Source organism: Chiroxiphia lanceolata, chromosome 3 (genome assembly GCF_009829145.1).
Source record: "Chiroxiphia lanceolata isolate bChiLan1 chromosome 3, bChiLan1.pri, whole genome shotgun sequence".
In the NCBI taxonomy this organism is placed as follows: domain Eukaryota; kingdom Metazoa; phylum Chordata; class Aves; order Passeriformes; family Pipridae; genus Chiroxiphia; species Chiroxiphia lanceolata.
The window spans coordinates 56,879,020-56,894,815 of record NC_045639.1 but is presented as its reverse complement, the minus strand read 5'-3'; the positions used below and the strand labels follow the sequence as shown (position 1 = coordinate 56,894,815).

General features: G+C 40.4%; 1 protein-coding gene across 2 annotated transcripts in view; it reads right to left on the bottom strand.

Annotated features, from left to right (window-relative positions):
- Positions 1 to 15,796, bottom strand: part of TXLNB (taxilin beta) — a 35,828-nt gene that overhangs the window by 15,611 nt on the left and 4,421 nt on the right. The window contains exons 2-6 of one of the 2 annotated variants that reach the window (XM_032681626.1): positions 14,694 to 15,110; positions 12,649 to 12,740; positions 8,895 to 9,065; positions 2,086 to 2,280; positions 313 to 432 (exon numbers count right to left, since the gene is read on the bottom strand). In XM_032681626.1, coding sequence (XP_032537517.1) covers positions 313 to 432; positions 2,086 to 2,280; positions 8,895 to 9,065; positions 12,649 to 12,740; positions 14,694 to 15,096 — 981 coding nt within the window. In that variant the 5' untranslated portion in view covers positions 15,097 to 15,110. The remainder of the gene's footprint in view (positions 1 to 312; positions 433 to 2,085; positions 2,281 to 8,894; positions 9,066 to 12,648; positions 12,741 to 14,693; positions 15,111 to 15,796) is intronic. The other variant, XM_032681627.1, reaches the window with a different exon arrangement.

The window sequence follows — 15,796 nt, the reverse complement described above, 5'->3', positions numbered from 1 at the left end:
AGCCATTTGAAAACTGATGGCATCACCTACCCAACATCACAATGAATCAACTGCATAGTAACAGTGAGTTAGCTAGAGCAGCCTGTACTCTAAGCTACCGCTCTGCAGTTTGCTTCTAAAACTGTAAATGGCAATGGAAGCCGCCTTTCAGAGGCTGTTCCTTTGCATTAAGCATTGATGGTAGCTATAAAAACTTCTCTGCTACTGTATCCTAGATTGGATCTGAAGAACAAATATATTAGTGAAATATCATGCAGGGCTTGTTTTGGCTTAAAGTTAGATAAAAGACAGACAGATTAGAACGACAGGTACATATTCCTTCTCTTTCTGATGTCGCTCCTCAGCTTCTTTCATCATTTCCCGAGACTGTTCCAACTTGGCATCTACCAGTTTCTGCTGAAGTTCTCTGTGCTGAAATATTTTATCAAGGTGCTGTAAGAAAATAAATTCTGCTGAATATGTAGGTTTAATTATCTACATAGACCTTCATACTTATGCATGTAGAGCTATTAACCAGAACACTTGTAAGACAAAAATATTGCAAAACAAGAAGACACCCAATCTATTGCAATTACTAAAAAAATCACAGCTCTAATAAGAACAAACTGTAACAGATTTTGCATGAGAAGGGAAACTGGTTTACATTATCAATTTTGACCTATTGTAGGGGGAAAAAAAACCCTTAGCATCTTTGCCAGTTTTATGGTCTACATATGAAGACATTACTATAATCCAATATGACTGAAGATCAAATAATTGCTCATCGATAATAAATACGCTGGGGACACACTTTTTTAGCTGTTCAGTGGCCTATGGATCCAAGTCACTGTGTGAACAAATGTGTAAATCACACCTACAGAACTTGGAAACAGGTGCACAGCCCATGCCATCCTCTATGTAAATACAATCCCCTTTGCTCTGGCCACACCTGCACAATGTGGGCATGGAGGGCCTGGGATCTGGAGATCAGACCAGATGAACCAGAGGCCTCCTCTAGTTCATCTGTAAAATGTCTAGCTCCATGGTGACCTTCAGGACATAAAGGTTGCTGATAGCCCTCTTCACTCTTAATTAATTTAGGTAAAATTCATTGGAGCAAATATTCTGTGTCCCTCTGGTTTACATTTTCTTCTCATAGAAACCACAAGACAGGAATGTACACTTCCTTCATTCAGTATATGACTTCATACATGATTCAACAGATTTGGAAATGCAGGTATTGTATCAGCCATTCCAGATTGTAAAGACTGATTATTTATGTTTTATTCAGTATGTTGTCTGATTGCACTGAGGCTCACAGTAAATGTATTTAAAAACAATAAAAAGACCCACTGTGATATTTGTTAGCATTTGTCATAAAATAAAAAAAAAGGCAGTTGGGATTTTAATGGAGGATGGGGATTTTTGTGTCAAAATTTTCTGACCAATTCCAATGTTTACAGAAAGAATAATTTCCCATCCGTCTATTATCTGCTAAATCTTATGGTGACCACTGTGTCTGCCAAAAAAAAAAAAAAAGAAAAGAATCTATTCAACTTCAGAGGGCCTCCTTTATCTGTTGTCTTAATTTTCTGCTTTGGGAAAGGGTCAAATCGCTTACATCAGAGCCCTTCTCAGCAAAGTGTATCAGGAGGGAACAAAGTATATTTGGTGTCACCAGCAGAACAGGCTGTTCAGAAAAATGGGAGCTGGGATGTGCTCAGTGGGAGCTTAGCAGGAAGGAGGAAAGGGATGCTGGGAGATGTCCCCAGGGATTAGGGGGAGCTATGAGGAGCCTTGGGCAGTTTAGCAGACAGCTGGCACACCTTGCTGCTTGTGTGAGTCGGCACCTCTCCGCACAGCAGCAAGTCTGCCATGGGTGCCATGGGCGGGGTGCTGTCCCATACAACTCCATGGCTGCAGAGCCTGGTAGGCTTGCTGCAGGCATAGTCTCACTCAGAGGGCAAAGTATGGTGAGGACTATCCTTGTTACCTCTGTGAGACACCTGGACAATAGCTGGCGGGGCAGATAGGCTGCTGGCAATGCCTTCTGCTTTCCCTGGGTTTGCTGCCTCTCTCCTCCAGTACCTACGGCATTGCTCTCACCTCTTCCCGCAGCTCGTACTGGTCAATGATGCTCTTCAGTTTCTCTGCCAGCTCTGTGTTCTCTTGGCAGAGCTTCATGTTCCTCTCACTTTGCTGCTCGATCTGAGCCTGGATTTCACTCAGTGTGCCCTGGAAGTGATTAGTTATTTCTTTCCTCTTCTCATCTTCCTCCCGTGCCCGCTGAATTGTTTCCTCCTGTTGTTAAATGGGAAGGAATACAGTAAGTTAGAGGCATAATAAGCAGTTCCAGAAAGATACTGTTTCAGAGTAGCATAAGCCCTCCCTTTGAAGGATTTTACATGTTTGCATTCCTCTTTGGAGATTTTCTTGCTTTCATCCGCTCCGGCATTAGGCGTGATTCTAAATTTACAGAGTAAATTACACAGTGGCCTTGAAAAAATTAGGGAACAAAGAATTTGCATTTATAAAGATGGATGTAGAGCAGAGCTCCAGATCAAAGCAAGCCTGAAAGAGAGGACAAGTGTGCATATCTTGATTCATGATACCGCAGCACAGCTTTTGCTTTGGAAGAAGATGTTTAGTGAAGCAGTCCAAAGCTCTTTTATCGAAATTCTCTTTGACTGAATTAGAATATGACCCTTTAAAATACCTCCTGTTAGCTAGGAATCTTCATATCAAATGTACGGCCTTTGGGATTTTAATTTTAAGAGAAATTCATCACTTGCTGAAGAATCCATTCCAATTCCTCAAGTTTTCTCCTCTACTTTTTAACTGACATAAACATTTGCACTAATTTATTAGTGAGTGGAATCAAGGAAAGTTTGTGTGCAGTTTCAGAATCAAAGCATATATTCAGAATTATTTTTTTTACCTATTATTGAAATTCTGTTTTAGATTTGTTTATATAAAAGACAAAGCAGAAAGAATCTGGATTCATTGCTTTGGATCCAGAAACATGGACTATTTTTAGTCCTTACTTTTGCTTCTAGGACCGCTTGTCCTTCTGTGGAATGTAACCCTGATATAGAGTGGCTAGGACCATATCTGCTGTAGTTACAAATCATGCCAGGACCATGTTAAGAACTCACTCCATAGCATGCAAATGGCATACTCCAGTAAGGTTTCAACTAGCATAGTCATTTACATAAAAATCTCTGATAACACTGCATATGTATATTTTCTATAAATATATTTGAATAAAGCCTTAGCTAACTCTAATAGGGTATAATTTGTATCATGAATGTGCACAGAAATCACCATGAAGCCCTGCTGTGCTCTGCAGTTTACACAAGAACACGTGTATGCTCACAAAGAGAGTAAAAGAAAACATGAAACCAGAAGAACTCTCCCTTTTAAGAGAAAGAAAGAATGTCAGGTGGAGCTGGGCAAGTGACTTGGGGATTGGGTCCTGGTTCAGTACCTGCACTGGAAATTGGACACTTGGAAAATTTGCAGCAAGATGAAAGAGAAGCTCTCCAATTATTTTTTTTTTCAGTTGGTGAGAATGATTTTGAGATATTTTGCTCGACCAGCAGTTGAGCTGTGTTCTGTTTCTAGTTACTTTTTGTTTAAATTTTTTTTAGTAAAAGAATGCTTTTCCAAAGTAGAGTTATCCCATGACTCACAGAGTTAAATCACTCATTGTGAAACTCCCTACCCTGGGGGAGGTACTGAACCTAAGCATATATAATCTTGAGGTTTTGGGACTTCTGGTATCACTTGTTAGTTCCAGAGGAGGACCAGAAGTCCATTAGGACTGCAACTACCACTCTTGACAAGACTGCGATCATTACTTCAACAGGACTGTGACCATCATCTGGACCAACAGGTTTCCTTTCTTTTTACTTTGCCCCCAGGGGGGACCAAGTGGTGCTCAGCCCAGGGGCTAACAAACCTCATTCTATTCTTGTCCCAGGGTGCTGGATTATATATCTGTCTTTGGGGGTTAAACCCAGTTTGCTCTGTATCACTGTATTTATTGTAATCTTTTTAATAAATTGTAACTCTGACTTGTAATCTCTCTTGAGTTGGGTTCATTTCTCCTACCGGTTTACTTCCAAACCAGCACAACCTCTAATACACTGTTTAAAAAACTCTTCATGCCTCTTGGTTCTTTATTATGGAAGTGCAGCCCTGAGCAGGGAGAAGAGTGACCAGGTGCTTTCATTTCTGGAAGTCAAAGTGAGAAATTGAACTTGCATGTCTGGAGTCCTATTTCTATGGTTTCAAAACATCCTTCCTCAAAAAATTTATTGTTTCAGTAGACCAAATAGTGTTATAACACATCACTGCTGTGATTTAAAGCTCTCTGGAGTAATAAATCCAGCAGAATATAAAAAGAAAGGTGGATTGTGCATCTGTCACACCAAACAGCTCCGTTACAAGGTGAAATGAGACATCCTGAGAGTAACAATCATGCAGATGTACACAAACCAACCCTCTGTGCATGTGTTACTCAGAGGATCTTATTTCCTGCTCTTCTGAGGTAAAATAATGATGCAATACAGAGCACAGAGACAATATATAGATTCATTGTTAAGACACTGAGCCAGCAAGCATTTGGTTGCAGGACACATTATTTCTCTGGATCTTTTCTGCTTCAGAGAAAAATACATTTGAGGAGGATATTTGCTTGGGGAGGGGCCCTGGTGTGTGTGCCAGAGAGCTCCTCAGAGTCCTTCATTTGTTAAATCCTTGAGATCCCAGTCACAGATTAAGGCTCAGTGTGGGTAAGAGGAGCTGGCTGAGCAGAAAGACAACTGTGTGGCTACAGCACTGCACAGAGACTGACAGGCATTGCCTCTTCCCTGTGCCCAAGACCAAAAGCCCTGTGCTCAGTGCTTTGCCATGAGTGGAGCTCACTGCGTCGCTGCTAGTGCCCAGCTGATGGTAGGCTGGTGCCTGGTCCCTAAGGTAATACAGTTTTAATCTCACAGGCTTCTAAGTGGTATCAATAATACCATGAGAATAGTGATAGGACTTTGGAGGCATCTACTTTAAACCTGAGCCTTTACTGGCCTATGGCTGAGGCTGTGTCTGCACTGGAGCCAAGGAGAGGGCTGGATGCCCACGGTGCCAGCATCAAAGCTCTAAATCCCTGCCAGCTCTGCTTCGGGGCTGTGGGCCAGCTCCCCTTCACCCATCTCACCTGGGCAGGCACAGTCTGGCAAACCCCAAATCATCATTATCACCTAGGTTTTATTATCGCAAGGCAACAGCCTCAGCTCTTTGCTTGTACCAATCCCTGGCACCTGGGAAAATGCATGTTTTTCAAACACTTCCTTAGTGTTTCCCATTTCAAGACAACACCGTGTAAAGTAAAATCCTGAAGATTTCCCCCAAATGGGAGTCTTGAAGACTGATTACTGTTTTGTGTTACTGCTGTTGCAGCTGAAGTAGCTGTGTGGAGTCCAGAGCTCCTGGCTGACTTGGTTTTAGGGAGCAGAGCAGAGGGTGTTTGGGGTAGTGAATTCTCAGCATCATCATGGTTAATTCCTAACATGCATACTGTGCTTGGTCTTGTCAGATGCTTCACTTTTTACTTATTCTTTTAATAGCTTTGAATTAAGTGTTCAATTTTAGTGAGAAAAATAAAGCATTGTAAATTATTTTTAGATTTCCAGTTGTGGAAAGCTGAAATCCAGCCATAAACTATTGTTCTTTTTGCTCTGCCTTTTCTTAATCGTCACACTCCATGTCAACCTTTCAAAGACATATTCTTGCATCCTACTGCAATACTGCTCTTGCTCAGGTGTTTTGCTGCTAAAAATGTAAGAATGAATTGAATAAAACTTTGTAAAATCAAGACAAGGATATTTTGCAGTTTGGGATTTAGCACTGGAATGTGAGATAATTTGAAAATAGAAGAGCGTGATTGTCTCTGGAATTGTCCTCATGCCTCTCTGGGCCAGCTCAAGAAGACTGTTGGTCTGCTGAAGTCCTGTCAGCCAAGAGGATATAAGAGTGGAATTCTTTCTTTCAATTAACCATTTTCTTCATTCCCAGGCACCACGGTCTGAGCCAGTTTGGAGCTGAGCCCACAGTCGAAGCTGTTGACTTTTGTGACATTTGTATGAAAGTCATTGCTTAATGCCTGGTGACAGGAAGGACAGGGGACCTGAGATGTTCATGTCACTGCAAGATACTGAGTAGCTACCAAACTGTCAGATAATTGACAGAACATGAACTCCATGCAGAGAAATTAATAGCTATTTTTCATAGGAGACCTACTCTCTATTGCAGTGGGAATACATTCTGCTATTTCATGAACCTTTATTCTGCTTTTCTTGGAGGGAGAATTAAATGTCTCTGTGTAACTGCAAGGAAATAATCAGAATACCTGGGCTGTATGCAAGTCAGAATTTGAGGCTGGTATCCAATGCTAACCAGAAATTTTTCTTCTCTGATCTGCCCTGTGGATTTTCAATACAGCTCCACATAGCATATTCATCACCACTTGGCTGCATGGATCTCCAGTTAATGGGAATTCCACACACCAGCTGAGTGAAGATGACACTTACATGATGTGATGTGCATACAATATACCACATGGTAAGTCAGAGATGATTTGTAATGTGGGCAGGCCAGGTTTCTCCTTTGTTATTGAAATGGCACAGTCTCCTACAGATTTTATTTTCCGTGATTTGGAACATAATCAAAGGTGCTAATCCCAAGCACTAAAAAATTATGAATCAGCTTCTCTGTCCTGCCAAAACTAAAAACATTTAAGTATGAGATTTTAAAAATAACATTTGACGGATTTTCCTCTTTTGGACCCTCTCAGTACAGTCTTAAGTGAAAGAAAATTGCACTCAGTTAAATAAACAGAACATGAGTTTTTGGAGAGTCACAGATCTCCAGGAGCTAGAGCTTAAAGGCAAATATCCCAAGAACTATGCTAAAATTCTCAGAGACATTAAACTGGATAAAGATAATGAATGCCTTTGTTTATTAATTTAATTCATGTGCATTTTTGAAGTCTATTTTGTCTTACTGTCTTATTTAACTTTGTTTTTTTCTACACTGAAAGCACAGGAACCAGAGGAAAGATGGTATATTGGGTTTCTTAAAAGGTCTCCAAATTCTTTGAAAGAAGTGGCCAGAATTTGAACACTTCTTCCTACTACCAGATCAACTCAGGTACCTTTCCTGACCCACCTGGCATAAGCACAGGATAAAAATCAGAACTGAGCCTGAAATGGATAGGTTTATTTAGAGGACCTAGTCACAAGGCAAAACAGTCCAACAAGTGGAAAGGTGCTGGAAAGAGACTTTCCTAAATGTACAGCTGAAATGTGTGATGAAATATTTATATACAAAGGGGAAGGGAAAATCATGCTCTCTAGTAACAAGATTAATAAACATAAAGTAGCTGGGCAATTGTGTGAGAAATTCATCCAAATTTGTTCCAAATATGTTTTCCAAATATAATTAGTTTTTCTTTATACCCCAGTCTCCACCAACTTGTTCCCCTAATATTATTTGTTTAGTAATCTCAGTTAAGGCTATGCAAAGCACTGTACTCTGTACTCTTACTTCATTTTAGAACTGGCTTGTATTTCTGTCGAAAGATTTTGCTCACAGTCTGGTAAAACCGTGTAAATCAATATTGAAGTACAGTAAATCAATATTGAAGTACAGTTCAGATCTGGTACAAATTACAGGCATATATTTAATTTTCACTACCAGTTCTGTGCTACTATAACTGGGCACAGAGTTTTGCTCCTAGTTTCCCCATCTGTTAAACTGCTTCTATCCTTCTACTAGCACACAGTTTAAATATATGTGTGACCATTGCCCTCTCCCAGATGTATTCTTACCAGTGTACAATGAAAGTTAGAGCTACACCCTGAAGGCCCACTCCTGAGCTGGTGGAAATTAATGAAAATCCGTTACAGTTAATAGGGGTTATATCAGGTGGAATTCTTGCTGCTGACAATTCATATATATAATTCTATACATAACTATATCCCCATAAAGAAGGGGTTTGAATAGATGAAAGCAGAGGCTTTTTGTATAATAATACAACCACCGTCACTAACATGTCCTCAGAAAAAAAAGGACAATCACAACAGTAATATACTTCATGAACCTACAATTTTTCATGAAGCATAATCATATTATAAATTTCACATTTAAATGGTGTGATGCACCAAGCAATAGGCAGACATATGGATCCCAGCCTTTTGATACTCCAGAAAATTTCCTCTTTGAACTGATTTTTGTAATCCAAATTACTTCCACAGTGTTGGCATTCTTCCTGTCTTATGTTTGATGTCTTGAGGCAAATGTCCTGATTGACTGACCTTCACAAATCACTTGAAAAACCCAAGTACTCAAATTACGTGAAAATACCCACCAGCATTCTGTGAGTCCACTGGAGCAAAGCTGGTGTCCCTGTTATTCTGCCCATGCATATGCATTTTCATCTGCAGTCTCAGGGACCTGGTCTGTTAGCACCACTGCTTTTCTCTGTGCTGAGCTCCCTGATCATGCAAGGAGGGCTTACAACTAGTGTGGGCAAACACAATATCCAAAAGTGCTTGGATATTTCCAAATGAGAAATAAAGAGGTCTTGGTGTAAATGGACCTGAAGACGTATAATTATATAATATATAATTAAAACATATAATTATGTATTATATATTTTTATATATATTATATACTACATTTACTGTACAGTATATAGTATATACATTGCACTTATTATAAATATAATTATAACATATAATTCTATATTGCAAGTACAGAAGAAAACGTCTCTTTGACCTGGTACTAGAGCAAGATGGGAAGGCATCAGCATCTTTTTCCCCTCCACTGCTCAGTACCTTGCCAAGGCCACCACCCACCTTGAGGTTTTTGTTGTGTCTCTGGAGCTCCCGGCACAGGCTCTCCAGCTTGCTGCGGGCAAGGATGGCTCGGCTGTGCTCACTCTGCAGCTGGTCCTTCTCCTTGGTGATCTGAGCCTGCCTCTTCTGTAGGTACTTCAGCTTTTTCTGCTCGGCACGGTGTTCTTCGAGCTGGGCAGGAAACAGGGATTAAAATGAAAAAAAGACAGGCAAAAAAGAAAAGAAAATGAGCTTTTTTGGTTTAGAGAGTGTTCACACTTTCTTAACCTCTTGGGAAATGTTTTGTATTCATCAGTGCTAATGGGAGAGGAGAAAGGGAGCTGGAGGGAGTCTCAAGACTGCTCACTGGAACAGTCCCAAGTGTGCTGTAATGTGGGTGGGTGAACATAATTTTTAACATTCTTGTCACACCATTTCAGCCCTTCCTTCTTTGGTTTGAATTTTTTTGAAGGACATCTGTGAGGTTTTTATTTTTGTTTTGGCATTAGGAACTAGAACAGTCAGTAGTGCTTTATGCAGTGAGATTTCTCCAGATCATGAGATAACACAGTAGTTGCTCATTCTTTTTTACAGTTTCCTGAAATAGAAGTGGCTTCCCAAATACCCAGGAACCTTCTCGAAAAAATAGCAAGACAAGTGCTGGAAACCAAGAATGCTGTCTGTATGGGAGCCTTGTTGCTGATGGAGGAGAATTCTCTTCAGGGAAGAGCTTCCCAAAATGTCATGCGGGCACCTACTCTTGCCAGGCTCCTCTTGTTCACAGGACCATGTGGCAGCATCTGTCAGTTGTGTTTCTGGAGGTCCTGTCATCAACAGGGGTGGGTTATGGGAAGTCAAAACTCTTTTAGGCTCTTTGTCTCCATATAGTTACTGAAAGAAATGTGGACAGTCCCTGATGTTCATTTGAGAACCTCCTGTTCCTGTGGGTGCATGGCTCCTGCCTTTGCTAGAGTGCTGGTGGGGAGGAGAGTGTATTTGGAGGGGAGAATGAGGGGCAGCAATGGAATTGCTAACATCAGTCTGGTCATTTCTTTTGACACATGCCTATTACAGTCTGCTTGGAAAAAATTTCCTGTACTGTAAATTAACAGTCAAGTCAAAGAAGCATTTTCCCTCTGAAGCTTTTAATGATTTCATCTCCCATTCCAACACACAAGAGCCCTCCCCACTGTATCACAGGTGTGCATACATTGTGAGATGTTTCTGAAGTCTAGATGTTTTCTGGTTGAAAAATATTAGCACATGATCTGCAACATGCAAACCTTAATAATAACAGTTTCTATTAAGACTATATTATCTAATAATATGGTATCACTAGTATTAATTATTAACCCCGGTATGACTGGGAAAGTCTGTGAGCACCGGGGAACGATGTGCAGCTCAAACAAGCATCATATTTTTACACTTTCTCTGCCCGAGGATCTGTTTTCTGCAGTTGTTCTGTAATTTATGCTTACAGTAGAGACCTCTGTGTATTATTAATCAAATCACATCTATGTGTACCACAAAACAATGCAATCGCCAGCTTGGAGTATATTTACAGTTTATGTCCAACTTTCAGCGTGCGCATTGTGTTTTACTCCCATAGATCAGAATAGGGCCTTTCGAATCTATTCAAGTACTGAAATAATTTTTCTAGTATTGTAGGAAAAAAATAGCCTTTCTTTAGTTAAGGCTGAAATTTTTTTCCCTTTATAAGCTTGATTTTGTTCCCTTCCGCTTTCATTTGAGAAACATAAAAAAATGTTCTTTTTGCTTCACATTTTGCATGTGCAGTCAGTGCTGAGTGGATAATGATTTACCCAAATTTCACGATTCACTCAAACTCTGCATGAGATAGGTGGTTTAGAATAAAATAGGTCTTAATCATAATAAAAGAAGACTTCCAAGCATTTTTTGCCTTTTTTTTCCCATTAAAACTTGTACTAGAAACTTGTATTTCAAAGTTCTCAGGAATATCTGACTACTTTTGCACTGAGAAAGGGTAAATAGGAATGACAAAAGGGCTGCCACTGATAAATTTTTAAGAATAATTAATGAAATATAAGCTAAAATTAAATGCAAATAGAAGGAATTATGATTTTGGAAGGCTGATCTAGAGAAATAAACAGTTAATTTAGGAAAAAAAGTTTTATCTTGACCCCACTGTAGACGATGACAACGCTTACATTTATTTATTTATTTATTAGCATATGGTTCTTGCACCCAACACTGATGAGAGACCCTCAGGATCTCTGAAAATAAGCCAGTCACAGCTTGTGCCCAAATGGCTATGCTGTCTTGCTTCCCCAACCTCACAGGCATGGCTTCTTCCTTCACCAGCCCATGCTCTTCCCTGATGCCTTCTGTTGTGTACTCACAGTCACTACAGACTGTGCCAGGGCATGTGCTGACAGATAAATAACATATTGCTGGTTGGCCATGGGGAAGGGTTGGTGCTGCATTGGGTCCCCAAGTACCAGGAACCTCTTAAGCCACAGCTGGCCCCAACACTACCTAAAGCAGGGGAAGCTCAATCTGCCACATGGCTACATCTTCCTGTGACCTCTGCTGCAACAAGTGTTTGTGTCACCACATGGCTCACCAGACCAGGGGGCTGATCTGGGTGGAAAACAACTCAGCAAAACAAGATGTGATCTGAAGTGTGTGATGGGGATAGACAAGAGGGAGCAGAGAGAGCTGACAAGCTATTAATCACACTATACCCCTCAGCCGTGCTGAGTGAGCAGTGTAAGGCTTTCTCCAACACGATTTTAGTTGTATTTATTGAATGATTTATTTCAGTGACATTGCACAGTATGTCAGAAACAAATGCTCAGTATTTTTGTTTTAGCACCTTTCTCCTCCATGGGTTACTGGAAATAAGGTTCCTGTTTTATACGTTGCTGCAATGCTGTTTGAATGCAGTGAAGAGTACTTTATAGAGGAAGAAGACCTATTTCAGTTAATCTGAGAGCATGAATTCCCTTTAAGCATGAGATAAAGCATGAACAGAGGATTTCATGTGAAAAAAGGGAAAGCTAAACTTCACATTATGATGAGACATGGACACATCTGTGCATAAAACCAATTACAAAGTCAATGATCTGCTTGGCATATTTTTCAGCACTCCACAAACTGTAAAATACTGCAGCCTTTTAATTTGAAAGATTTTCACAGCTTATGCTCATACAGTCCTTTGACTACTTAGAAAAAAAATTAATCTGAAAATAACCCATCATCAGTGCGGAAAGAACAGAGTTGGGTAGGTGGCATTGTTATAGGGATGATGTTATGTTGGTAGAGGCTTTGACTCTTCATTTCACTGTGTTGTGTTTTCTCTTACAATTAGTCCCAGTTGGCTATTATCTGCTTCCTAATATTTTATACTAAGTCCTGTATTATTTTCATTTTAATTAAATGACCGAAACGTAATTTAAAGAAATACCCACTTACCCATGCAAAACTCCTTGCAGAAGGTGAAGACAGAAGCCTAGACATTGGTCTCCAGTGTGGGTCAGTTTGGTAGATTTGCTTTTAAGTATGAATATTCTACCTCATCAACGTTTTGACCCAAAGTTCAGCTTGTTTTCCTCACTTTTTACTTTTTTTTCCTCCGTCTTACCCATAATTATTTGACCATGACAATTATTTTGGGATTCATTTAGCACAACAGACAGTACTATTACATGAGAGCTCACCATGCTGCATGACAAGTTTTTTATACCTTCCTGTATGGACAGATTGTACAGAAAAGAACCAATACTGTACTAACCAACTCAGCATACTTCTTAAACAACAGGTCCAACTTCTCTTCTGGAGTATTCAGTTTATTCAAGCTTTGCATCAGTAGGGTGGCTTCTTTTCCTTCAAAAAAGAAGAAGAGGAGATTTGATGGTAGTTTGATTGATGTTCTGTTATGAAATTGGTTGTTTGATGCATGGATCTGGAAAAACTCAGAGAGAAATGAGGTATTTTGGAAGGAAAGGAATATTTTTTTGCTATGAACTTCTGGGGTTTTCGCCATAAGAACAAACATGCTAGAATCTTCCTCCATTTCAGACCTCAGTAATGTGCTCTATTCTAGCAAAAGCGTTATCTGTGAAATGCTTTTGTCCTGTGTAATCTGATTTTCATTGAATGTTTTTGCAACATGTTTAGGTCACATACATGGCACGTTTGATTGAAATAGGGAGAGAAAGGGCCTGGACCCTGAAGGCCCAGGAATAGATCTCTTTGCAAGTGAAAGCAGATCAGAACTGGTGTACTCAGCTCCTTTGCTGTCATGTCCTTTGAGACATAAGGAAGATTAAGCTAGGTACGGAGACTGTGGTGTGGAAGTCAACAATCAGAGAGTAGTAGGTACTGCCAGCCAGGTCTGGGCTACATGATACTGGTGTAAATCAGTTCCATGAGTTGGTGAATAGAGTATGTATTCCAGAGAAAGTCTAATAACTCTCTGAGGTGTGAATAGCTAAATCACTGCATAGCCATTTAAGTATTGCTTCTCCTCTGATACCTCTCAGTATTCATTTCAGCCCCAAGCATGAGCCTGAGCTTGAACACTGCTTGTTCATCAAATACAGTGTCTCTGGCATCCCTGGAGATAAGGTTGGCTGTGGTGCCAGGGGCTTAGACATGCTTTTCCAAATGCTCCCCTTTCCCAAGGCTGTGAGACAAAATCTGCTTTCTGCTTTAGGCTGGACTTTTTCCATTTCAAGTCTAGTGCAGTCCAGAAGTACTGTCAGTGGAGAAAATCCTTTATTTCACACTAAATTCTCTCTACAGCATCTCTATAAATAAGTTGAAGAGAGCTAAAATCAAATCCTAGTGTGAAAACTGTTGCAAGTGCAACTGGAGCACTGTGTGTTGGTAGGGTTTTCAGTGAGCTTGCTGAGGTACCAATAACAGCACCAAAGCCAAGGCAATAGAAACTGAGGAACTTTCTTCTAGAAATTCAAGGAATTTGGGAAAAAAAATCTGTAATCTGTCCTATGCTTAGTGCCTTGCCTGTAAGAACATTCTGTGGTTATTTCTCTACAGGCTTAGTCTGTGGTTGGGTTTGGGTTCTCATGCAAAGCAGAAGCTTGAAGATTGGCCAGAGTTAAAGGCAGGAAGGAAAATAAATTACATGTTTGTTAGATTGGAATGTGACTACATTGCTCTCTAGTGGCTGCCCAGCAGAAAGGACAAGCTGTACAAAAAGTTGCTGAGACTTCTTTTTAGCTCAGCTAACAGCCCTGGCAGGGCTGAAGTGCTCTCTAAGCACTGTGCTTAGAGAGAATAAATGTATTAGTTTATTTCATATAGTCCATAATGAGTCCAGAGGTTTCCTAAAATTTGCTAAATCAAAAATAACCTGGGCATGACAGTGAATTTGTTCTGCAGGTTCCCACACCACATGGTAGCACCATTAGCACCTTTGTGACTGGTGAGTAGTCATACCTGAGGAAGCAGGAAAAGAATAATTTACTGAGGCACAAACGAGAGACTGGGTTTTCCTTTGTCTGAGAAGTGACTTTGTGCAGTGTGTTGTCAGACTGACAACTGTGGATAACCACTTTGGGAGGCCTACTAGTGCATTAGATTTCTGTGATACAATCCTAAGCTCTTTTCTTTTTAAAAGGACTAATATCTGATCCAGTCTACATGTTGGGTAATGCCAAAAAAAAATTATTAGTTAGAGAAAAGTTGTAATGGTCACTGTAATTTTCAGTGGTAACTGAAGGTTCCTATTATCCATGACAGAGACTTAAAATGGAAAAGAGCAAGGGAGTTCTTACTTGTGTTTGCAGAAGGGCTGTGTATGTAAATACTTGCCTAGTCCTTTCAGGATTTTCTTCTCCAGCTTTTGCTCCTTGTTGCCGCTGGGCTCCTTTGCTCTGCAAGCATCCCCAGGAGCCAGCTTCTCTTTCTCACTCTCCTCATTTCCATCTTCATACTCTGCATCCTCCAAGATGCCTTGCTCTCCCTTCTTAGGCTTTTCAGTTCCTGTAGAAGTGTTTTCCTTCTCCATCAGGCTCGTGGCAGACCCGTAGGTTTTAATGATGTCCTCCAGCTGCCGGCTCAACTCCTCTGAGATGTCACACGTGGCTTCTTCGGGCCCAGCACTTGGCTGCTCTATGGAGGCTGGAGCAGGGGACACCAAGCCAGGGGCAGGTTTGTCCCCACTCTGCCCCTGGGTATCCTGCTCAGGTGATGTCGGAGACTGGTCATTCTCCATTCCTAATGCAGTACCTGACAGCAAACAAATGGAGGGTTGACTTAAAAGCACACAGAATTAGTCATCGAACTGTTCCCAAAGCTTGGCCAGCATGTGAGTGATTTTGTGTGAAATTTGGAATGGCATCTCATCCATTAGCTCTTGCTTGATAAATATATCACACTTAAATAAATAACCAAGGTGATTTGCCTGCAAGGAGAAAAGCAAATTATATACTTTCCAAGAGAAAAACCTACCCAAATCTATCACTTGAAAATGGAAAACCTCCTATTCCCATTGCCAGCAATGACAGATGAAATGACACCTGAGTCACTTATACCATTTTCCTCCCTGCACACCATTTACCACATATTTACTTTTCTTGATCTGTTTACCTGCAACGCTGGCTACCGATATAGGCAGCTTCACTTCAGAGCTGCATTAGTTTCATTTTCTATTTTTCCCCTGTCAGCACATGTTAAGTCAATAATCATGAAAAATATTTTAAATTAAATTGGTGCACTGAAAATTTTGCTGTGCCCTTGGAAAGCCCAGCATGGTGCTTGATGTACAAGAGACCTGGTTTGGTACTGTCACAATAACAGCAAAGAATAAGATAAACAGCTCTAATCCACCCTTCTCTTGTACTTGCTGCATGATGCTGACATCTTGTTTGACAAACTACAAAAATAAGAATAAATCACAGTGAAATAAAACCAAC